The 23749-nt window shown below is 53.3% G+C and overlaps 6 protein-coding genes across 6 annotated transcripts; 3 read left to right on the top strand and 3 right to left on the bottom strand.

Annotated features, from left to right (window-relative positions):
* Window positions 1-1038: 1038 nt before the first annotated feature.
* SAPIO_CDS8111 (HECT-domain-containing protein) lies at window positions 1039-4618 on the top strand (the record flags this gene model as incomplete). The annotated part of the gene is made up of 3 exons (XM_016789819.1): window positions 1039-1744; window positions 1816-2287; window positions 2350-4618. 3 exons carry the CDS (start codon window positions 1039-1041, stop codon window positions 4616-4618), a joined length of 3447 nt encoding a protein of 1148 aa, XP_016640082.1.
* A 1804-nt stretch (window positions 4619-6422) lies between these two features.
* SAPIO_CDS8110 (Polyadenylate-binding protein, cytoplasmic and nuclear) lies at window positions 6423-8807 on the top strand (the record flags this gene model as incomplete). The annotated part of the gene is made up of 2 exons (XM_016789818.1): window positions 6423-8596; window positions 8666-8807. 2 exons carry the CDS (start codon window positions 6423-6425, stop codon window positions 8805-8807), a joined length of 2316 nt encoding a protein of 771 aa, XP_016640081.1.
* A 1504-nt stretch (window positions 8808-10311) lies between these two features.
* Window positions 10312-12608, bottom strand: SAPIO_CDS8109 (uncharacterized protein; the record flags this gene model as incomplete). The annotated part of the gene is made up of 3 exons (XM_016789817.1): window positions 10312-11594; window positions 11671-12301; window positions 12375-12608. The coding sequence occupies 3 exons, from the start codon at window positions 12606-12608 to the stop codon at window positions 10312-10314; spliced, it is 2148 nt and encodes a 715-aa protein (XP_016640080.1).
* Window positions 12609-15791: 3183 nt separating this feature from the next.
* Window positions 15792-18100, bottom strand: SAPIO_CDS8108 (Uncharacterized protein; the record flags this gene model as incomplete). Its single annotated transcript, XM_016789816.1, has 3 exons — window positions 15792-15957; window positions 16033-16915; window positions 17002-18100. The coding sequence occupies 3 exons, from the start codon at window positions 18098-18100 to the stop codon at window positions 15792-15794; spliced, it is 2148 nt and encodes a 715-aa protein (XP_016640079.1).
* A 1104-nt stretch (window positions 18101-19204) lies between these two features.
* Window positions 19205-20165, bottom strand: SAPIO_CDS8107 (uncharacterized protein; the record flags this gene model as incomplete). Its single annotated transcript, XM_016789815.1, has 2 exons — window positions 19205-19660; window positions 19752-20165. The coding sequence occupies 2 exons, from the start codon at window positions 20163-20165 to the stop codon at window positions 19205-19207; spliced, it is 870 nt and encodes a 289-aa protein (XP_016640078.1).
* A 691-nt stretch (window positions 20166-20856) lies between these two features.
* Window positions 20857-22273, top strand: SAPIO_CDS8106 (Uncharacterized protein; the record flags this gene model as incomplete). Its single annotated transcript, XM_016789814.1, has 2 exons — window positions 20857-21466; window positions 21540-22273. 2 exons carry the CDS (start codon window positions 20857-20859, stop codon window positions 22271-22273), a joined length of 1344 nt encoding a protein of 447 aa, XP_016640077.1.
* Between the last annotated feature and the right edge of the window lie 1476 nt (window positions 22274-23749).

Raw genomic sequence — 23749 nt, 5'->3', positions numbered from 1 at the left:
CATTCAATGAAGGAGGCTTGCCATGGATTTGGATGACATGAATTCCCAAGAACGTCCAAGTGTACAATCGTGTCAAGTATACTCCAGTACTGGGCTCGGGTCAAGTTGGCTGATCTGATATATTTTTGATCAAGGTTGGATGATATTGAAGACTGGCAGGAGGACGGACAACCTCGAACCTAATATCAAAGCCAAGATTCCCTTCGGTCCTCCAGCTCCGTAAATCACATGAAACCATCATTGATCGAATATTTATGTACATAGCTTCAACTGGGTGGAAGAGCGATCAACGATCCGGGATCACTTCCATTTACTGAACAGTTGAGTAATTGCTGTCGTCCATCAATCATCATCATCCATCAATCTACGAGCACATCGCGCCACGAGAGGCCAAACCTGGTTGGGTTGCTGATGCTTTTGTGAGCATTTGAAGTGCGAGTGCGCATTGCGCATTTCGGTCTAGCGAGCTCGTCTTTTTGGCGTGCTCAATGTTGTAAGCTAACAATATCGACATTGCCACCGTCTATTATTTGTCTGCCAGCGTCCGACTTCCACCATTTTCCACCCATTTCTTGCTCCGAACCCGCCGTTTCCTTCCCGTCATCTTTTTCCCCCCAGACAAGAATTAATAATTGTTTTCTTTCCAAAAAAATCCAGGGATTTGGCCTTGACCCTTGTTCCTCTCAAAGCTCTTGGAACCTAATTCTGTATTTTCTGATTGGGAGTAATTTTGGCGAGCATCTGCACTTCATTCGACGTCGTTGCCTCTAGGATTGTGCGGGGCCCTACTTCACCTTCAGCAGCTCCCAAGACCATAACCACACCAACCATTTGATAGCTCAGACTGACTGCAGCTTGACACCGACAACGCCCAACCTCGATCATCCCTCGAACAAACTGCCCCTCCCCCACCCGCCTCCGCCTAGCCCGACCGGCCTGGTACGAATTGTTTCTTTGCAGGTCTCACCTATCGAAACTCGCCTGCTCACCAATCTCTCCAACCCCCCAAGATAGCGTCCGCCGAACAAAGCATGCGCAATGAACTTCCAGACCTTCACCGGCTCTTCTCGCCGTCCTCGCAACGTTAACCTCAGCGGCCAGCCCAGCAACCCAAACCCCTTCGCCTCGACGTCATGGAACCGACCTGGCGACCCCAGCAGGACCGTCTTCAAGGCCCAGGCCGACCGCCAGCAGCGACAGCGTGAGAGGGAGAGGCTACAGGCTGCGAGGACCATACAGCGGGTGTACCGGGGTAGTGTGGCGAGGGCTCAGGCGCGCGAGCTTCATCGCTCCCGGTTTGACCGGATATACGAGTCCCTCCCCGGCACGGGTGATGCAGCTCTACGCGTACGGAGGGCCTTTCCGGATCTTGTGACGTCTTTCGAAGTTTCGAACAAGGATGATGTGAAGAGGTTGGATCGACTGTGCGGTGACCTGGAGACGGTTGGAGTGGCGTCGCTTTCGAACCTGTCTTCGTCTCATGTCGCTCGATTCTTTGGACACCTACTGAGTGCGCTCGAGAAGACGGTACGAGACGATTCACACTCGGATATATCATCGAGGCTCAACATCCTTGCCTCCTTGATATCAATATTCCCCGCCGCGACACTCAGTGCCGACCAACCCACGAGGTTCTATACCCTGATGGCGGGGTTGTCATCCGAGTCTAAGCTCTCGCCTTCCGATGCAGCTGCGGTTACAAGAGCCTCGTTGGCTCCTCTGCAGGTGCTGAAGTCCCTACAAGGTAAGTTCTCAATATCTTCCTTACGAGCTCTCCAGGCACCTAAGGCTTTGGCTAACACCTCTTTCCCACAGATTCACCCACCAAGGCCGACCTTAGCACGAACGCCTACCGATCATTCATCTTCTTCTTCCTATCCGCCCCGAACCTGACCTTGTTCGAAAACGATTGCCGCGAGTTCCTAGCCTCTCTCGATATAGAATACCTAGCGTCTGCCATAGCTGCCCAATCCCGAACACCACCCATGGGACTGTCATCTGGCGACGGCCTACTCTGGCTGCTTGCCCATTTCATACAACTCTCGTCCACCGCCACCGGATACCGTACCGAGGTGGTCCTCGCACCTATTTACCTGCTGCTCTCCAGTCAGGGGAAGGACATTAGCCAGCGCATGGGCGCGGGCTCTCCCGAGGATGCGTTAGAGAACGCAGCAGCGACCGAGGTGAATACCACACAAGCCCGGCCGCTTCCGGATTATATCAAGACGCAACTGCAGTCTCTGGTCAGCACGGACTCCATCAAGAATCTGCTGAACCAGTTGTCCGAGTAAGTTTCTCGTTTCCCTACCTGCCGAAATATGTATTCCGTACTAATACAAACGATAACAGACAACGCGAAGCTGTCGAGACTACGAGGACCGTAAACGTCTTGAGTGGTTACCTCCTAACTCTACTGCAATATTTCTCCGACCAAAGCGACAACATCCGCATGCGTCTCTATCTGAGCGATCTCCGCTCTTCAAAGGGTACCGTGCCTGCCGTCAAGTGGTTGTGGGACGCTGCAGCAAGCACGGGCATCTACCGGCAAGGGCGAACCGACCCCCACGCCCCGGTGCGGATCCTGAAGAACTACGTATCCCAGCAGTCGCGGCAAGGCCCAGCGTCCCTCGATGGCGATGCGGAATGGCGAGCCCTTTTGCTCTTCTTGGATCTCTACATTTTCGTTTTGAGGCTCGCTGATGACGACGATTTCGTCACTGGCATCACGCCCCATGCGCACCAGACCTCTCGCATCCAGACGTGTTGCCTCACCCTTGAGGATATCAAGGGACTTACCGTATTCCTGAAAAGCTTTTCCTTCGCGCTCTACCACGATATCAGCTCCATCGCCCCGTCGTCGACTCTACCTCGAACTAATACTGATGCCGTGGATCGTTCGGGGGCCACCGCTACGACTACTACGATATCGAATCCGCTTGATCTTGATGGTGTCAAAAATCTCATCACATCGGCGATGCAGCTGCTCTACGAACGAGACTCTAGACTTAGGCTCCTTCCCGCTGGTCATTGGCTGATGACATCGAGATTCAACATGGGAGGCTTCATTTCCGACGTTGTAGCAGAGCTGCAACGGCAGCAGGAAGAGGAAGAGCATTCTGATAATGAAGACGACGAATATAGCCATGAACCTATGGCGAGATTTTCTTCGCCAAGCCACGCCCGGCAGCACATGCGGATCCACCAGCTCCGAGAACTCGAAAAGAAGCAGCGAGAGCGGTACATGGCCACCATCGGCCCGAAGCTCGAGATCCTGAAGCACATGCCGTTCGCGATCCCGTTTGAGACGAGGGCGATGGTATTCAAACAGTTCATCCACCTGGATAAGATGAGGCGCCGGGGAGGCTTCGTCGACGCTGACCAGTGGCGACTTAGCCTCCGAACTAGCGAGCGCGGGCTTGATCGCCTCGGCAAGCATAGCGCTGATATCCGCCGTGAACATGTGCTGGATGATGCGTTCAAGCAGTTCTACCCCCTTGCCGAGGGCCTGAAGGAGCCCATTTACATTACTTTTTACGACAGATTCGGGGAGGTCGAGGCTGGTATCGACGGCGGTGGTGTCACGAAGGAGTTTCTGATGTCTGCCATCCAGGATGCCTTTGCCGAGGACAGCTCGTGGTTCACGCGCAATGCAGAGGGCCTTTATTATCCCAACCCGTCTGCCATGGATTGGTTCCGCGAGAAGCGCGCGAGAGCCACTCGAGCATCGGAGCGCGAAGCGCTCGAGAACGAGAGCAGACGGGTCATCCAGCAGTACGAGTTCCTGGGTCGCCTGGTGGGCAAGTGCATCTACGAGGGGATCCTCATCGACATCGCCTTTGCCGGCTTCTTCTTGATGAAGTGGCGCGCCGCTGCGGAGCTGAACCGCTACCGTGGCACGGTCAACGACCTCCGGGATCTCGACGAGGAGCTCTACAAGGGCCTCATGGCGCTGAAGAACGAGCCGGGCGACGTGTCCGGCTGGGACATGTACTTCACGATCGACGACGAAGCCTCCTTCGGCGCCTCCAGGGACAAGTTCACCGTGACGCGGAACCTCATCAAAGACGGCGACGTAACCAAAGTCACCAACGAGAACCGACTCCTCTTCATCTCCTCCGTCGCCAAGCACCGCCTCGTGATCCAACCCGCCCTCCAAACCAACGCCTTCCTCCGCGGCCTGCGCTCCATCATCGACCCCTCCTGGCTCTCCATGTTCAACCGCGTCGAGCTGCAGCGCCTCGTAGGCGGCGACTCGCGCGCCATCGACGTCGAGGACCTCCGACGCAACACCGTCTACGGCGGGCTCTACGTCATCGGCGACGACGGCATGGAGCACGAAACCGTGCGGCTCTTCTGGAGGGTCATGACGAAGTTTTCGGACGAGCAGCGGCGCGAGGTACTGAAGTTCGTTACGTCGACGCCCCGTGCCCCCCTCCTAGGTTTTGCGCAGTTGAGTCCACTGTTTTCGATACGGGATGGGGGCTCGGCGGAGGATAGGTTGCCGAGCGCGAGTACGTGTATTAATTTGTTGAAGTTGCCGCTTTATTCAAGTGAGGAGACTCTAAGGGAGAAGTTGTTGTTGGCTGTTGAGTCGGGGGCCGGGTTCGATTTGAGTTAGGGGGGAATTTTTTCTTGCTTCTCAAAGCGGGTGATGGCGGATAGGCATTAGTCCCCATGCCGTCTACGCTTCTCATGCCTTTCTGCTGGTAGCCATTGGCATTCGGATATTTCTTTTTCTTCTTTCATGCCCCATGACGATAGATGGTTTATGTATGACTAGACCTTTGTGTTTTTCTTTTGATGAAAAAGGTGGTGGGGGCGAGTGAAGCATACTGCGGATTCGGCAGGCTCTTTTTAGATGGGATGAATATGTTACAGGTCAGGCATGGAATGACAAGTTTGTCCCTCTAAAGTCTCCAGCATTTCTAGCACTCTATGAACAATGAAAGCTGCATTGATTGATACAATGATTGTTTGATGTTCCAGGCAGTGGCAAATGGGTGGATGGTGGCAGGTTGAATTGTGCCTGCCTCTGTTGACTGAGTAATTTTTGGAGTAATTCTTTGGAAATTTTGGGGGAAAATAGCTACAATTGTAGCCAATCATGAAAATGTTTGTATAAGGCTGACAGAAGACACCAGAAGATTCCTGCTGGAAGGCGAGGCCGACATCCTGACAGAGAGGCGCATTATGTGAGAGCCCGGTCACAGATTACACAATGAAAAGAGCTGTCAATCAAAATCCCAAGAAGAGCCTTGATGTGGCGGATGAAGAAGATTGAAATCGGATGGGCTGACAAAGAAGAGTAGTAGATACCTTTTATAAGCCTCTATTATAAACTAATTTAAATGTACTAGTGACTTCTCAAGGGCACACACCCTGGACCAGACAGTGGCAGGGGCACCTTCCACAGACCCTTGCTTTCTCCACCGCCACTACCTCAAAAATTCTCCGTATTGGGAAAGAACTCTGTGGTGTACTTTGTACCACAATTGTACACTGCAAAGCACACACTTACTGTGTGATAGAGACCCAAGGCAGGAGCAGTGAGAGGAGAGAAAAAATTGGAACAAGGTTTTTTTTTATTTATTTTTTTTCTTTGCCATTTTTTCCAAAAGTGTAGCTAAAATCTTCGTCACGTTCCTTTTACTCCTTCTCCTTCCCTTTTCCTCCTCTCCAAGCGCACAACCGACTTATCACAACCAAGTTCCCTTTTCCATTTAACAAAAAAAACCAAAAAATCGAGGATCAGATTGTAGGTACGGCTTCTTCGTACTTGTTTTCTGTTCTCGGCCAACTCTTAACCAAAACATAAAAAAAAAACCAAAAAAAATCTCTTCCTCATATCAAACTCATCCCTCTCCAATATCTCCTCCCTCGACGTTTCTTCATCTCTCCCTTCCCACAAGAAACCTCCTCCAAAAAGCCCTTCTTCGCCTCCCTTCGACCGCATCACAACGCGATCGAATCCTTCCTCCTTTGGATCAATTAAACCCTTCCGACGCCCGAGTGTTTGGAAGCCTTTGATCCCGCCACATCGCCAAGCGATCATCCTCCGAGTCTTCGTCGTTCTTCGTCTTTTGTTGAGCGACTTTGCCCTTTCATCCAGCTGGTCCTGTTCTTATCCTAAACGGGCCCACTGATCTTTTCTGAGAGGTAAGTCGCCGAATATTCCTTTGTCTCCTTTGCCCTCTCTCATCTCTCCATTCTTGCCATCTCCTCCGAACCCGAGACATTCCCTCATCATCGTCGCCATCAAACATCTCCAATCTCTTTGCCACCTCTCTAGTCTGTCTATCCATCCTGCTAACCTTTGCCCTGCGCCTTTCTCCAGAAAAGATCGAAATTTAGGTTAACCTTCTCACAAAATCGAACTCTTTCCCACCCTCGAAGTTAACTCCATCGAGTACCCACCTGACAACATGGCTGCCCCTTCTGCCGCTGCTGTCGATCAGCTCGCTCACGAGCTTGGCAACGCCTCGCTCAACGGTAGCGATGCCCCTGCCGCTCCTGCCATCAACACCAACGTCTCTGGCGAGGCTGGTGATGAGCTTGACACTGCTGGCCCCACTCCCAGCTCGGCCGCTCCCCACCCTCAGGCGTCCGCCTCTCTCTACGTCGGCGAGCTTGACCCCTCAGTCACCGAGGCTATGCTCTTCGAGCTTTTCTCCCAGATTGGATCCGTCGCCTCGATCCGCGTTTGCCGTGATGCCGTCACGCGACGATCTCTCGGATACGCCTATGTCAACTACAACTCCACCAGCGATGGTGAGAAGGCTCTCGAGGAGCTCAACTACACCACCATCAAGGATCGCCCTTGCCGCATCATGTGGTCCCAGCGTGACCCCGCTCTCCGAAAGACGGGCCAGGGCAACGTTTTCATCAAGAACCTCGATGTCGCCATCGACAACAAGGCTCTCCACGACACCTTTGCTGCTTTCGGCAACATCTTGAGCTGCAAGGTCGCTCAGGACGAGAACGGCGTCTCCAAGGGTTACGGTTTCGTCCACTACGAAACCGATGAGGCTGCCGCGCAGGCCATCAAGCACGTTAACGGTATGCTTCTCAACGAGAAGAAGGTTTACGTCGGCTACCACATTCCCAAGAAGGATCGCCAGAGCAAGTTTGAGGAGATGAAGGCCAACTTCACCAACGTCTACGTCAAGAACATCAACACCGATGCCACCGACGAGGAGTTCCGCGAACTCTTCGCCAAGTACGGTGACATTACCTCGTCCACTCTCGCCCGCGACCAGGAGGGCAAGAGCCGCGGCTTCGGTTTCGTCAACTTCACCACCCACGAGAGCGCCGCCAAGGCCGTCGAGGAGCTCAACGGCAAGGACTTCCACGGCCAGGAGCTCTTCGTTGGCCGGGCCCAGAAGAAGCACGAGCGTGAGGAGGAGCTCCGCAAGTCCTACGAGGCTGCTCGCCTGGAGAAGGCCAACAAGTACCAGGGTGTCAACCTCTATATCAAGAACCTCGATGACGACGTTGACGATGACAAGCTTAGGCAGATGTTTGCCGATTTCGGTCCCATCACCTCCGCCAAGGTCATGCGTGACCAGGCTCCTGAGGCTCCCGAGGCGGACGCTGAGGGCAAGGATAAGGAGAACAACAAGGAGGCCGCCACCAAGGAAGGCGAGGAGGCTGCTGCCCCCGCCGAGGGTGAGAAGAAGAAGTCCGAGAAGAAGCTCGGAAAGAGCAAGGGCTTCGGTTTCGTCTGCTTCAGCAACCCCGAAGATGCCACCAAGGCTGTTGCCGAGATGAACCAGAGGATGATCAACGGCAAGCCCCTCTACGTGGCTTTGGCTCAACGTAAGGACGTGCGAAAGAGCCAGCTCGAGGCCACCATCCAAGCTCGCAACCAGATCCGTCTTCAACAGCAGGCGGCTCAGGCCGGTATGCCCGGTCAGTATCTTCAGCCCGCTGTTTTCTACGGCCAGCCCGGTTTCATGCACCAGGGCGGTCGCGGAATGCCTTTCCCCCAGCCCGGCATGGGTATGCCTGCCATGCAGCCCGGTAGGCCCGGTCAATTCCCCGGCGGCTACCCTCCTCAGGGCGGCCGTGGAATCCCCGGCCAGATTCCCCCCAATATGTTCGGCATCCCTGGCCAGTTCCCTCCTGGTGCGGCGCCCTACCCCCAGGCCAATAACCCTCAGTTCCTCGCCGCCATTCAGCAAGCTCAGCAGCAGGCCGCCGCCGGCATTCAGGGCGGTCGTGGCGCCGTTCCTCCCGGCCGTGGCCCCATTCAGGGTATGCCTCCCAACATGGCTGGCATTCCTGCCGGTCCTGGCATGCCTGGCTACCCTCCTAACGCCCGCCCTCAGGGCAACTTGGGCCGCGGTGGTGCTCCTCGCAACGGCCAGGGCGGCAACTTCGCCCAGGGTGGTCGTGGCCAGACTCCTGTCGCCGGTGCCGAGGGTGCGGGCAGCGCGTCCCTCCTCCAGCAGCAGCTTGCGGCCGCCGGTGGCCCGGCCCAGCAGAAGCAGATGCTTGGTGAACTGATCTTCCCCAAGATTCAGGTTATGCAACCCGAGCTTGCTGGTAAGATTACCGGTATGCTTCTCGAGATGGACAACGCGGAGCTCATCAACCTGTAAGTTTTTTTACTCCCTCGTGCCTCTATGTTATGAACAGCAGATACTAACATTCCATTTTCCTCCAGCATTGATGATACCGATGCCTTGAAGCTCAAGGTCGACGAGGCTCTCACTGTCTACGATGAGTACGTTAAACAGCAACAGACGGCGGGCGGTGCTGAGGGTGAGGGCGAGAAGAAGGAGGAGGAGAAGAAGACTGAGTCTTAAACACCTCCGTCTGTTTCTCTCTCACAGCGAAGCACGATATCGATAATGGATCCCGATTCGGCTTTTGCTGTTGCCCGGTGGCACTTTTATTTTTTATTTTTATTTTTCTACTTTGTTTGTAACCATTTGCCTATGGTGGTATTGACAAACACTCGGTTTTCACGGAAAAGTTTTACAGGTCATGCGAGGTTGGGTCGATATTTTTTTCGGGTGTCTGATGCGCGATGTCCTCTTGACAAAAGCATTTGTTGTTCTTTTCCCTCTTTATCCCGCTCTTCGTCAATCCTCGCTTCCACCTACGATTCGGCCTCTCGTCTTCCATTTTCATCCCGCCCTCACTTTCTTAGCATGAATCCTTTACGCTCATCAATAGGGTTGTGTCCCCCGAAGGTTGGGGGCTCTAGGGAATTGGACAGATATGGTGGATGTATTTATGATGCCTTTTCTTCTTCTCATCCTCCCTTCTGGGCATTCATATTGTCGAGGGTTTGAGAAAGGGTACGGCGGTGATGGAAGAGGAGTTGGGGAGCTGCAGATTTGTTTCAAGGTCGGCGTGCAGATGCCTTCGAGCAGCAGTCACTTTGCCTTGATACTTTTTTGCGGTTTCCCGCCTTCTGCTTCTGCCCGATCGACGCCCATTCTCTCCGCTCTCTCCTTTGTTTTCGACTTCAATGTTGTTTTCACGTCTACAGTACGACACTCGCAAGACACCCGGAAGACGGCGTTTAAGGGATTTTGTTCTTTTATTTTTTGCCTGACCCAGACCTATACCCACACTCGACCTTGGCGGCACTCTCTTGTTCTTGTACCCCGGTTCTTTCTTGTCTGAAGCTGGGCGAAGGGGCGGTTTGCGGCTGAAGAGGATCCGAGTCCTTGTTTGGGGTTCTGGCCTGGACTTTGGGAGAGGGAGATGGACGGATGGAAGGGGAGGCATTCTGTCTCTGTCGGGCTTTCCGTCCCCAGGTTTCAATGGTAGTTGATATTAATAGAATACCTGAAAACTAAGATGATGTCCGTGTGACTTAATGTTGTAGTTGCATTTTGAAATTGGCAAAGGTATGGGATTGATGTATTAATAGAGATAGAGTCGAATTGTAGGATGAAATGAGAACTTAGAGTCCATGACTTGGTGTTTTACACGACTTGAAGATAGAAAGACGTGAACATGATGAACAGAGACTAAACAGACCAAGGGAAAAGGAACTAAGAACAAGGAAACATGCAGAATGAGAAAAGAGTCCATAATGAAACGCGACGAACGCCGTCCTCCCTCCCTCCCCCCATTCCCCCCTTTTTTTTTTCTTCTCTCATTTCTTCGTTTTTTTGTTGACACCGAGATGAATGATGCTACATGCCCCTGACCTGCCGACGGATGCAGTTCCTCTAAATTGCGCCCCTGGATGAGAGTGAGTACCACGAAGAATAAAGGAAAGAAAGCATAGATACTTTTGGAGATGGAGGAATAGCTGGGGTGAGAGGGGTTATGTGTGTCAAGGAAGAGAGCTCATGACCTCTCATCGATAAGGTTGCTCCTCATCGCGGACCCCCCATACACCATCTCCATCAACTTCCCCTTCTGCCTCCTCCTCACATCCTCCAAATACCCGCCAACATCCTCTAACCCCCTAATCTGCTCCTCGACCGTCAACGTACTCGAATTCACGCTCCTCACGAGCGGCGAAACCAGCTTCCTCCTCAACGACTCCAAGTTCGCCTTGAGCGTCAGTAACCGATTATTATGATCCAGCAAGATCCCCTTGTTCCGCACGGTCTTCTCGCGCACGTTGCGCAGGAGCTGGCGGTTCCGTTCGTACTTGGCCACCTCGGCTGCGTTGGGTCCCAAGATACGCGTCCATAGCGACGAGAGTAAATCTGCGTGGGCTTCGTCCTGGTGCGTCGATTCGCGGACGACGGTGCGCGCCAGGTTGAGGAATTGTTGATCTATGGCCTCGAAGAGGGCGAAGAGCGCCAACGAGGCCTGCAGCTCGGAGTTGATGGATTCTTCGAGCACGGAGAGGAATTCGGTGAATGTGCGCTGGAGGGTCTGGCGCGTTCGCTGGGTGGATGTGCGGCCGAAGAGGGAGGTGAGGACGCGCGAGAGGGTCGTTGGGTCGCCGGTGGGGGTTTCGAGGATGTGGGTTGGGGAGAGGGCCGAGTAGAGGTTGTCGAGGGCGGAGGAGAAGGGGGCTGTGGGGAGGGTGCGGAGTTGGGAGAGTTCACGGCGGGCCCAGTCCATTACGATGAGGATTCTTTTTGTTCTTTCTGTTAGTCGGGGGAGGAATGGGTAGGGGTAAAGACGGAAGGGTAGGGAGGACGGGGCAAAAGGGAGACCATACCCATCGATGTCTCCATCGACATTGGCGAAAAACTTGGTAAGTTCAATCGCGAGCGTCTTCAAACTATCACTCAACTCATCCAGCTCCTTGACAATAATAGCCGCACTCGTCATATTACTACTCCTCACACTCTCGCCCAAATCCCACACAGCAACACTCGTAGCCTGTAAGTCCCCGACCTGCGCGACCCCGTTCTCAGAGTAGTAAATCAAGGGTTCGAAGGAGCGCGCGAGGCCGGCGACCTTGACGAGGTCCGGTACGGGCGATTGCGAAGCGGGTTGGAGGAAGAGGGAGCGCATGGTCGCGAGGGAGAGGAAGGCGACGAGGACGGAGGTGGCGAGGGAGGTCCAGGTGCGGGTTATGGTGGTGAGGGTTGTGCGGGCGAAGGTTATTGCTGCGTCGATTGGTTCAGTGCGGTGTTGGACTTCGGCGCGGAGGGCGAAGCGGATGTCTTTGGAGTGGGTTTAGCGGGTTGGTCTGCAAACCAGAAAGTGTAAACGGGCGAACCAGACAGAGAAAGAACTTACAATTGTCGGGGGTGTCTATTTGCATGCCCGGAGAAACACTCTTCATAACCATCTCATCAATCTTCAACGTCCTATCCGGTTCCGGCGACAGCCCCTTCTCAGGCGACAAGCTCCCCGTCGGTAACCGCGTCCTAATAGCCCTCTCCAAAACATCCTCAACCTCATCCTCCTCCCCAGCGCTCTCATACCCAGGCGTCATCATACCATTAACCCGCTGATTCTGCAGCCGGTGGTTCGGAAAATGCCCCAAGATGTTATCCGACTTGCGCCAGAACCCATTCGACCTATCCCCGTTCTCGAGGCGGCGCCACGCCGGAGGACTGTAGCCACCTGCGGAAGCTGAATCCGGGTCGTCGCTCTCCTCCGCCTCTGTCCCTTCGGACCGGAACCCAGAGTGATGGGAGGGATACCCGAACCGGAGAGGGGTCGTCGGCTCGAAGTCTTGCAGGGAGGCGTCGAGGTGATCGAGAGGATCTAGAACGGCTGGAGCGACCATCTTTTTCGACCTTTTTGCTGCGCTGGTGGGAGTGGTTGGTCCGGCGCGAGGAGCGGAGCACGAGCGCGGTTTCTGAGCTGCCCTCAGGCGGCGCAGGTAGCGCAGGTAAGGGCCTGTTGCGGCGACTAGGGGTAGCTGGGAGCAGGAGGTCGGCGCTGTCCAGGCCCAGGGGGATGGTCGCTGGTGAGGTCGCTGTTGTCCTTGGTACTAGGGCCGTGGAGGGGGAGGCCTTGCGTTTAGGTTTCACAAGGGCAAAGATGCGACGGATGGGAGCGGTGATGGCGGAGATGGGGGCGAGGTAGAAGGAGAGGTAGATGGATATGACGAGGAGACTGATTGTGAAGGCGGCGAGAAAGGTGCTGGGTGTTACGGTGACGCTTAGGAGGGAGATGGAGACGTGGTTGTTGACGGTGAAGAGGGAGTTCATGGAGTTGTACCACATGGGAGGGTTTGTGTGTTTGGGGAAGGTTTGTAAGAAGAGGGAAGAAGAGGGTAATGGCGGTACAAAGTAAGTAAAGTGACTTATGGAGCACGGAAGAGGAGGGACAAGGATATAGATGAGAGGGAGGTAGAGGATGGTAACGGGGAAGGGGGGAGGGTGGGATTCAAAGTTTTGCCAATGCCGGCTTGAGTCCGCAAGGGTGGGTGTGGGTAGGGGTTATGGGTGAGGGAGATACTCAGAGCTTGCTTTTGGTATGAGTATTAGTATGGGGGAAAGGGCGGGAAGATGGAAGATGGAATCAGTCGAGGTGGGAAATGGAGGGTGGGGGAAGAGATCTGACCGGCTGTTGGCCGAGGAGAGGGAGCAGAGCTGTAGGAACAGGGTCGGATAATGGGTCGACCGGGACCAGGACCGCAGTGGAAAGTGTGTGTAGGTGTGGGTAATGCAGGATGCGTGAGTGAAGAAAAATGCGGATGGAGTGAAATGAATGGCTTGGGTCGCGGCCAGGCCAAGGGCAATCTGAGAAAAGTTGGGATGATGTGCAGAAGTCCGCAGAATAGGTCGAGTCTTGATGCGAGTTTGGATCTGAAGACAAGGTTTGTAAGTAGTTATAATATGATACTATGACAGTATGATGATTGTGTAGAAAGATCTATAAGAAGTTGGCCTGGTATCGTTCTTGTGCTCTTGGAGAAGTAAAGTTGTGAGGAACGAAGTGAGCCAGGCAGGGAAGAGCGAAAGCTCGCAGAGTAACAGAGAAGAAGACTGACTGGCTCTTGACAGCCAGCTCGACACTCAGGATTGGCTAACAATCTCGCTGGCAAGAACCACTGCAGCCCAAAGCAGGCTCTCCCGAGAAGAACATGCGATTCGAGCGAGCGAGTCACGAGAAATCACAAGAAGCAGAGACTCGCGGAAACAGAAAAGACGATCCTCAACCAAGAGAAGAAGAGCTCCAAATTGTATTGGTGATGATGAGACTCAGAAGCCATCCATCTCCTTCACTTATGACGCCTCCTGCATCATACCAGATACAGAGGACACCGGTTCTCAATCTCCCCCAAAACCCAGAAACAGCTCCACCACACCCCTCCCTCGTCGGCGCCACTCCAAGCGAGAGAGAAAGAGAGAGAGAAAAAAAGCTCGAGCTCAAAATCACCAAACAAATCCGCCAAAAAGGAAGAGGTTGGGAAGGCGTTCCTTCCCGCAAGTCGTGCCTTCCCTGCAGCTTTCGACACTGTCCTCTGGATACGTACTTCGTACCTCACTTGCTGTCTCAACCCCTGGTTGAGCCAATCATTGTCCCGAGCATGTTGTTGTCGGGGCGAACAGAGAGAGACCTTAGGCAGGAAGGGGACCAGCGGGAACGGTTGCATGGACACAAGGAAACGTTCGAAGCCAATGCAGCTGACGAGGGGCAACGTTCTTGGAGGAGGATCGGAGAAAGGTACCTCGCCACAGTGTGAAGATTCACTGGACGGAGGGGCTGGGAACGGCTTGGTCCGTGCGTAGCTGCCTGTGAAGCGCGTCTCAGTTTTGGATTCGGATGCTGCCAGAGGACGCGAGGAAAACCCTGGAGAGGAACGCTTCTCCCTCTTTGGAAAGAAATAAAAAGAGAATGACGAAAAGAAGATAACTTCCTCCCTGTCATCCTTGACGTGAACCAAAACAACGTGCTCTCCAAACGAATGAGGGACAGGCAAACAAACGCGGAGACCCCTCGTTTTTCCCTTCCTTGCGCCAATGTTCATTCTCCCTCCATCGCACGCGAATGACGCCAACTGGCAAACGCCAAAAGACGCTCGTCGCGAGCCGTACAAAATCCGTCCCGTCTCACTGTCCCCATCACACTTACGACTTCTTGCCTCATTGAGAGCGATTTGGACCGATGAGCCAATGGGGACGATGGCCAGTTGGCCTTGACCCCACCCACGGAGAAGAGTACCTCGTACAGTTTGATATCAAGGCACTATGCACTGTTCTTATCTTATCACCCCGCCCTGCACCGCAAAGTCCGAAGTACGCTCCTTCCCTCATTCCCGCATCACAAGAGCCAGTCTCATTGACAAGAACGAAGTTACACTGCCTCAGTCTGGTTTGTTTGTTTTGCTCCCCTTTTTCTCAATTCTTCCCGAAAGGGATAAATTGGCTGCATGACACCGACTTACATCCAATGGGCAAAGCATATAAAAAAACAACGCCAAAAATTGTAAACAAACATACATTTTGACCATTCACAGGTCTCATCCTTGGTATCATCCAGGAAAAAACAACATCGTCAGTCCTTCGGTTCTTCGGCGTCATGCACGCACTTTAACCCCACGCGGAGTTTCTCTTGACCTCCTGATACAGTGTAATTCCATCATCATTGCCGTCACAGGTTGGATTTCCTCTTGACCCCGCATCAACATTCAACGGCTAGTGCGCCAAGATGTGAAGCATTTGTGTATTGGAGAAAGCCCAGACATGGAAAGGGAGAGCGGGGATCAACAGAAGTCCATCCGCCGGAAGTTATCATCCCATCATCCCATGGGCAATTCATATTGGTCCTTCACTTGGCTCTTCCTGGTAGCTAACCGATGATCCCGTCGACCTGGAAGACGGTGTCTCTCCTCCTGAACAGAACATCAAACTTGGTCTCGTAATAACATCCCTCCTTCTACCCCCCTCCCTCACGATTGAGTAAACAGGAGAAGAAGAACACGAAGGGACGGTTGGTCATGTTACTTTTTTCCATTTGATTGATTTTATTTTCTCATATCGTAACTACGAGCATCAAACTGCAGTATTCCCCAATGTGTAAAACACCTCATCATGTCCTAATCCACCTCGTTCGCCTTGAACCTAGTAGGCATCAGAAAAACAAGAAAACACCAATATGCCCTAACCTGCCAAATCAACGACTTTCGTTCCCTAGGAAAAGAAAAACACTAAAAGTAGCGATTAAAGAGAGTATGGGGGAAAAAAAAGGAGAGAGAAAAGAAGAGAAAGCCCAGAATCACCAGAAACAAGAAGCGCTTCATCCCCAATAGCACCTCACACTCCACAACACCTAAAAAAGACAGCCTTGTTTCACCACGGCCTACTCACGCTCCACCTTCCCACGCGGTACTTATTCTTATTCTTAGACCTGGACCTGGTCTTGGACTTGGACCGCCTCGCGTAACTGCCCCGATTGCCCTCCTAGTCAATCTTGGCGCTCGCCAGGCTCCTGCCCGCCGGGTTGCTGAGGTTATTGATCTGCTTGATCGGTCCCCTCGTCTTCTTCTTCGGTAGGCGTTTGCGGGCTACCATGACGGGCACGGAGCTCTTGGTGACGAGGTAGTTGCTGAAGGATCCGAGGATGACGCTGTAAAACTGTGTTAGTAAATATGCCTGGAAGATTGGGGGGGGGGGGGGGGGGAAGTGATAGAAAAATGCTCACCCTTTAATCGAGCTCCGTCCTCTGCTCCCAAGAATGACCAACGTGGGCTTAATCAAATCAATCATCTCCAGCACCAAGTGCTTCGGATTCTTGCAATGCAGCACCTCCACAATCACCCGCACCTGCAACTTCGTCCTCCGCAGTAGCCTCGACACTTTAGCCGTGATCTGCTCCACCACCTCTTGCCTCTCCGCCTCGAGCCTATCCTGCTCCTTCGTCGCCGACGATGTGCTGACGTTGCTCGTCGAGTCGCCCGCCGCGCTGCTACCGTTCCCTCCGTACGGGCTGTCCCGCCCGCCGAGGGCGGACGTGAGCAGGCTGATGGACGAGGATCGGTGTTGCGTTAGAGGCACAGGCGCTGCGAGTGAATTGTTGTCCTTTTTACCGCTGTCATTGTTGTCATCGCCGCCGAGCTTGTTCTCTCCTTCCGCTGCCTCCTCCGAGAGGCAGCAGACGGCCACCAGCGTGTCACCGTCGCGGAGCACCGTGCCCACGGCCCACTCCAACGCATGCTGCGAATGGTCGCTGAGATCCGTAGCCACGAGGTACTTGCGTAGCTTCTTGTGCTCCTCCACCGCCGCCGTGACCACCTTGGTAAACTCTCCACGGTAAATCACCCGCACCGACCTGTTCGTCTCGGGCGTCGAAAACACGTCCGTCAGCTTGACCGACATTTCCTGCGCCTTTCGGATTTCGTCCCTCTCGATCTCGTTCTCCGAGTTGTTGGCCGAGTTGACCGTCGACGAAGGGATCACCCTCTCCTTGCTGGCGCTCAGGCGACCTTGACGAGTTGTCCGCTCGCTTCCGTTGGAACCTGATTTTTTGGTATCTTCGTCGTCGTCGAAGAGGGATCTGACTTTGTAGACTGCAGATAGTTGCTTGCCTGAAAAAAAAAGGGGGGTTAGTAAATGTTGGACTGGTCCGGATACAAAGTAAAGAGGAATACAGAACGTGAGGACCACAACTTACGCTCTTCTTCTGCGGCAGCCAAAAGGCTCTTTGGTTCTCTAGTCGGGTCAGACGGCATCAACTCTTCACTACCGTAAACGATCCTCGGAGCCGTGTTCCTTCCACGGTGATCCTCTTCGTCGTCAGCATCGGTATGCGTCTCGTCGCTACTACTGTCGTCAAGCCTCTCCCCATCAGGCCCCACATATGCCTTGATAAGCGGGCCTTCTCCGTCTTCTTGCTGTGAGGCCTTCTGCAAAGCCAGATGCGCCAGCGGGCCATGGGAAGCGAGAAGACTCGCGTCGGATAGGTTCTTGTAGGCCTTGCTGAGGTCCACCTCATACCCGCTATCAAGCATCGCCACCTTCGACTTGGGTTTCTCCGGTAGTAGTGCAGCCGGAGGAGACGGGCCACGGACCGAACGCTGGCTGTGCGGCGATCTCGACTGATTGCCTCGGCGCGGGATGGAGCCGGAGATAGAGTGCCTCAAAGGCTCGTGGCCTTGCGGAAGGACAGGCTGCGGGTGGCTCGTGACCTGTGCAAGTGGGCTGGTCAGGGTTCTTCCGCCCTGCTGGTTCCTCTTCGGCATCGGCAACGACTGTCCGATCTGGGAAGTGATGATATCACTAAACTGATAATCGGCAAGGTTGGTCCGGTGCGGCGAGACGTGCCTCCTGGAGGAAGAATCAGGGTATCGCGGCGTCTCCGAGGTCGGCCGCGGGCTCGTCCCCGAGGCAGTTCCTCCAGAAGAACCCGTCGCGTTCGTCGCCTCCGAGATGGAACTCCTCACGCTAGGAGGATACCCGGGTGAAGGTGGAGCGGCAGTATCGGGGCCAAGCATGCTCCTCACAGGAGGCTGCGTTTTGGGCGGAGCGGGGCCAATATCGAGCAAGCTCCGATACTTGACGGGTGGCGGAGTACCCTTCCGTGTAGGCGACGATTCGGGACCGACATCCAACATGCTTCGGATGGGTGAGCGCGGGCTCGTCATTGGCGACGCCGATCGCCGTACGGTCTGGGGCGCAGCCTTGGCAGCAGCCTGGCGCTCGAGAATCTCGAGGATAGCGAGTCTCTCCTCGTCCATAGCCGCCTCCAGGCTCATCGTGTGCTGCGAAGCCATCTTGCGGGTTTTCTTTTTTTTTTTTCCTTCTTTTTGTTTCTGTTTTTGAGGTGTTTCTTTCGTGTGAGTGGGTGGACGCTCGTTCTTTAGAGCGCCAGAGGGAAGCGTGCTGTTCAGGGCGCAGGGTATGAGGGGTTCAAAGTGGGATGTAGGGTTCAGTGCGCTTGGCGCACTCGATATATGACGTGGGGGGTGGTGGCGGGGGGGTGAATCAGAGGGAATTGTCAGCCCTGCGCAAAAACTCGATATGTGCGAAGAGTTCGGTATGGTAATTAGGGATGTTCGTTATGTTCAGTAGGCCCCTGGAAACCGAAATTCGAAGAGCGCTTGGCGGGGCGAGGAACGGGTTGATTTCAGCGGGGGAGAAGGTCACAGCGTCTGAATCGGTGAAGGATCGGTCGCTTGAATCGTGAGCCTAGAAGTGGCATTGTTCACACAAACTTCTTGAGTGTTCTGGGGAAGGCCGTCGAGGGGATTGAAACGCTCAAGCCATTGCGAATGGCGGCGTCGCGGGATTTTGAGGAAAAAAAAAGAAGAATTGGGGTGGAATTTAGCGAAAGTCTCTTCGTCCTATGCGGATATAAACTGGGGGGTTCGAAAGAACGGTGGAAGAGGAGAAAAGTCTTGGATCTTTAAAGTCGTCGTCCGCCGAGAAGAGCTGAGGGGAAAGGTTGCGCACGCAGTCTTGGCTTTGCCTCTCTCTATTCAAAATTACGGTGGAGTGACATTGGACTTCAGCTCGCTTAGTCATGGCCCGAACTGGATTTCGGTTCGTGAAAGATTGATGCCGGGACGATGCCGGGACCCATGACGGAAAAGGATTTTTATCACCATGTGAGCAATAGTTTTCGCGTAGTTTCGGGATCTCATCTCTTCGGTGGCAATCAATGGTGAAAAAAAGTGAAAAAAAAAGGGTGCTATTCATTTGATTGGAATACATCTATATGTAAATGAGGCCATATCCACTCTCACAACACCAGATGCACATAGTGTACAAGTAGGTCCTACACAGGCCGACTAAACTGCCACAAGAAGTCGAACCTTTCTCTCCTACCCAGTAGCCCCTCCCGTATAACCGAGGATGGATTACTGCCCATAGCCCACCTAGGCATTCTTCTTGCTCTTCGCCTTCCTCTTGTTACTCAAGTTTGCTCGTGCCGCCGTAGCAATCTTGTGTACCTGCTGCCTCTTCTCCCAAACTCCAGACCGTCCCTCCACAACCGCAATGATCTCAGACGCAAGTCGGTGGGCGAACTGGTTCCTACCGGATCCCATTGACGGCTTCTTGTTAACGGCCTCGAGGATCCATAGGAAGGCAATTCGCCTCCTTTGGCGGACTTCAAGAGGCATGGGCATCTCGAGCGCAGCGCCACCTCCGGCAAGGCCTCGAAGATGCCTAATTCGCATGAGAGGTGCGACCGAGTCAATCGCGAGAGTGAGGTAGACGATGGGGTTGAGCGGGAGATGTTGAGAGGGGGGAGCGCCGGGGAGGAGAGGATACTTGGGGCTTAGGATCGGAGGCGGGGACGTTCGTAGAATAGTGAGAACTCGAGCCAGATGCTAGAAGTGGCGTGTCAATAAAATGTGTGAAAATGAAGACACTTCTGAAAGTCCTCGGCGAGGACAGGGAGACAAGAGAAAAGGAACATACGCTCTGAGCCTTGCTCAACTTTCCTTCCCTCATAAGCAACCTCGAAATCTGCATAAGAACAGGATGATACCGATTCTTCATCTGCATATGCCACGGCAACGGAAGCTCAGGCAAGGGAAACTTATGTCCCTCGCCAGAGCCCACAACCTTCAAGCCCGTGGCAATCTCCGTCATGTCGTCAATCGCTCGGTTCCCCGTCGACGCCGGCCGAATCACACCCTCTTCGTACAGAGTCTGTTCCTGCTCGGGAGTCAATCCTCCCTGAAGAGCCTGCAGCCCGTGGGCCTCGACCACTCCCTTCATGTTGGCGGACTTCAGCATAGCCTCGACATCGCCGGCCGTTGAATTATTTTCGGTCGAGAGGTATCTTCGAGGAGCAGCCACCGCAAGAGCTGCTCCGTGGTTCGGGATCATGGGCCGAGCCCGTATCGCCAGGGTGCGACACGCGCCCCATAACCGCGCTGGTGGTGACATTTAGTGATATCGGGGGCTTGTATCGGAAGGATTGGAATGTTGTCGTTTCTCTGATCGTCGACTATAGCTCACTTTGGGCTTCAACTGAGAGGCCCCATTCGACTTGATCAGAGTCGCTTGGTGGTGTTTGGCTGGCTCGACTCTTTGCACGAAAATGCTCTGAGCTTCCTTTCGCAAAATTGTCGAAAAGTGGGTCATCTGTTTAGCCACGTTTGCGCCACGCTCTTGGAAGCACTGTGGCGCCGAGATTTGCCATTTGGGCCAAGCAACAATGAGTTTAAAGGCATCAGTCTTAGTCATCTTCCAACGTCAAGACATTGGACCATCGCCGATTCTGCCTCCTCGCACTCCTTCATATTACTCTGCTTGCATCCCATTTGACCAGTATCTTTCTTTTGCTGTTGGGTAGATATCTCGTTATCCTGAGTATCTCGCGACTATGCTTCCCTTTGTGAGGGTCGTCATGTTCACGCCTAGCTTGAGACGAAAATGAGGAACCTGCCGGCAGCTGCATCCGGGTCTCATGAAATTCCGAGGTAATACGTTCGAGACTTATTGAGTTTGACGACCGTAGTTTTGTTAAAAAGCACTCAATAAAGCCAAGCTTAGGTCTCAAGGACCACTTAGTTTTATGTCATCTGAACGACTTCAAGAGGGCCGAATCAGGCTAGACAGGAAGGCTCGGCATTTCGAAGATGATCTTGAACTTCCACATAAAACCCGGTCGCTCGATCACGGTCTCCCGCATGCACCAGCAACTTCCCACGGGACATATCTCGGCGGTCTCAACGAGGATCTAGAAGACCTCGAATTCTACCAACTCGGGGGATACCACCCCATCCACCTCGGCGACGAACTAGGCCCACCTGGTCGATATCGCGTTATTCACAAGCTAGGCCACGGAGGTTTCGGCACGGTCTGGCTTTGTCGCGATTCCCAAGCCTCCAGATACGTGGCTGTGAAAGTGATGACGGCCGACCTGTCTTCGGACCAAATTCTAGATCTTTGCCTCTTGGAATTAGATCAGGCAATTCCCGGCGCCGATTACATTGCCCTTCCGCTTGACCGTTTCTCCCTCACTGGACCTCACGGCACACATCAGTGCATCGCGCTCCCGGTGTTTGGCCCTCGAGTGTCGCCGGGCTTTTGGCATTCAATGGACATGGACCCAGGTGCAATCCTCCGAAAAATGTGTCTCCAGGCTACCCAAGCCCTCAACTTCCTCCATCAGAACGGGATATGTCATGGAGGTGGGGCTATACACCTCACAGGATCATATCGCGGCTTGAGATTTTTCTAACGGACTACGCATAGACTTTCGGCCTGCCAATATCCTCGTTAAACTTGCCAACCTAGACGATCTTAGCGAGAAGGAGATACTGTCTATATTAGGCCAGCCACTAAAGTCGGAAGTTTTGACTGAAATTGGTATAGACCACCCGAGATCTACTCCCCAGTATCTTGTCCTTCCAATAGATCTCACGACCCTGGGCCCGGAATATCTAACCGAAGATATCTGTCTCATCGACTTCGGCGAATCCTTCCGCACCTCGGACCCTCCAACCAATCTCGGAACTCCCGAAAACTACCTACCCCCGGAGGTCTTCTTACGCGATGAGCCAGATATCGGCCCCTATACCGATGCGTGGGCCTTGGGTTGTACCGTCTTCGAGATCCGGGAGCAGATCCCTCTGTTCTACATGACTTACGACGAAGACGATCTGCTTTACGAGATGGCCTGCTACTTTGGAAGGCCTCCGCAGAATTTATGGATGCAGTGGGAGGGACGGAGTGACTACTTTGACGCGAATGGACAGCGGCTTCGTAAATCTGATGAGGCCCAGACGTTTGATAAGGTCCTGGCACATCGAATTGAGATCCTTGGGGATAGACAGAGCGATGGGAAGAGGAGAGTGGCGAAGACTTTCAGCGTTCCGGGAAAGGAGCAGTTGGTGTTGAAGGATCTATTACTGAAGATATTCAAGTATGATCCGAAGGAGCGAGCTAGTGTTAAGGAAGTGTTGGAGCATGAGTGGTTCCGCGTGTGAAAACTGGTCTAGTTTTCAATTCTCGGGTTCTGGGAGCCACTAATTAAGTTTGATAAGCATTTTGTGCGTAATTCCTCAGACTGTCCGTTGCATTTAATATCGTAGAGGCTGTCGGCAAGCAGTATGAACTCGTCAGAGATGATAATATCTCAGTGAAATCCACCATGCACATTCCAAGGAAATGGACTATTCACATATACGGGTCATCGCTGCTTCATCGCTCTGGATTTCTGCATGCAATAAATACATCTATTCAACTCACCGGCGACAATAAATGAAATGTTAGTGAGCTAATTGAGTGGCACCCCGAGAACCCCCGATACGACGCTTACCCGAGGGAAAGCCTCTCCCAAACCGATTCAGAAAGCCCCAAAAAGCCTCTTTCTCTCCCTGCGTCAAGCCCGCCGCTCGGAAGCCTCTTCCGCCCCAAGCCTTCGAGGCCTTGGTTTCCCGACCTGGCTTAGTGCCTCGTTCGCCTCAAGATGCAAACTCTTCAGTCATTATGATAATATGTCCCTCCCCTTGCTTTTCGGCCGCAGCCTTATATGTCTTGTTGTGCAAAATGGCTCAGGGATCGGGGTTGTCACCGAGACGCCGTCAAAAGTTTATTTATTTATTCATTCCCATTCTTTATATCAAAACGGGAACACTACATTATAATCGAACGGACAACCTCGTAAATTCTTCAGAATCGAAAATCTCACATCCGCTCCCCATCTCTGCTATCTCCACACCCCCGTTTCTCCTTGCATTGGCTGGTTCAACCTCATTACTTCTCACGGGGAGAAAAAAACCGGATCTGGACAGACACGAGGTGGGGTTGTAAAACAGCGGTATATGTAGATATAACGCGCGGAAAGCCTGTACGGGAATGCATGATGTAAGTAGACGTAGTACCAATTGGCGATTCGGCGTTTTCGAAGGAAAAAAAAATGCAGAAATGCACCGGTTCTGCCAGTCGTTAGCGTTGAAAGCTTGCAAGCGGTGACTGGGATGAAGGATAAAAGCGAATGGCGCGAGAGTGGCGTGAAGAAGGGCGATGGAGAAAAAGTAAAGGTGGAAAGCAAAAAGGCGGTGCAGAGGGATCAATCACTTCTGTTCCTCATCTCGTATCAAAATGTATACAAACAAACCAAACCTCGCCGATGTTGGACCCGGCTTCTAACTTGGTGGGCGTGAGAAAAGACAGAGTCCAGCCTGAACTGATAGAAACACTTCCAGTGATGTATCAATCCTGCATGCAGCCTCGAAATGTTGCAGCAAACGGGGAGGGCGTAACCGGCTCCACCCTCTTTTTTTTTCCCCTTCCTTTTTGAGAGAATTGTTGAACAAGCCGAAACATATCCAAGGTGTTTATTAGGTTAGGATCACCTCATTCTGTTTCTATGCCTCACCTGCGTCCATGCAGATAGCCTCAACCAGCTAGGGGGACTCCCGGAGGCTCTAATTTAGTACGGACGAAGAGGGAGCAGGAGG

The sequence above is a fragment of the Scedosporium apiospermum genome, assembly GCF_000732125.1.
Source record: "Scedosporium apiospermum strain IHEM 14462 chromosome Unknown SEQ_SAPIO_0121, whole genome shotgun sequence".
In the NCBI taxonomy this organism is placed as follows: domain Eukaryota; kingdom Fungi; phylum Ascomycota; class Sordariomycetes; order Microascales; family Microascaceae; genus Scedosporium; species Scedosporium apiospermum.
This window is presented reverse-complemented; position numbering and strand designations above follow the sequence as displayed.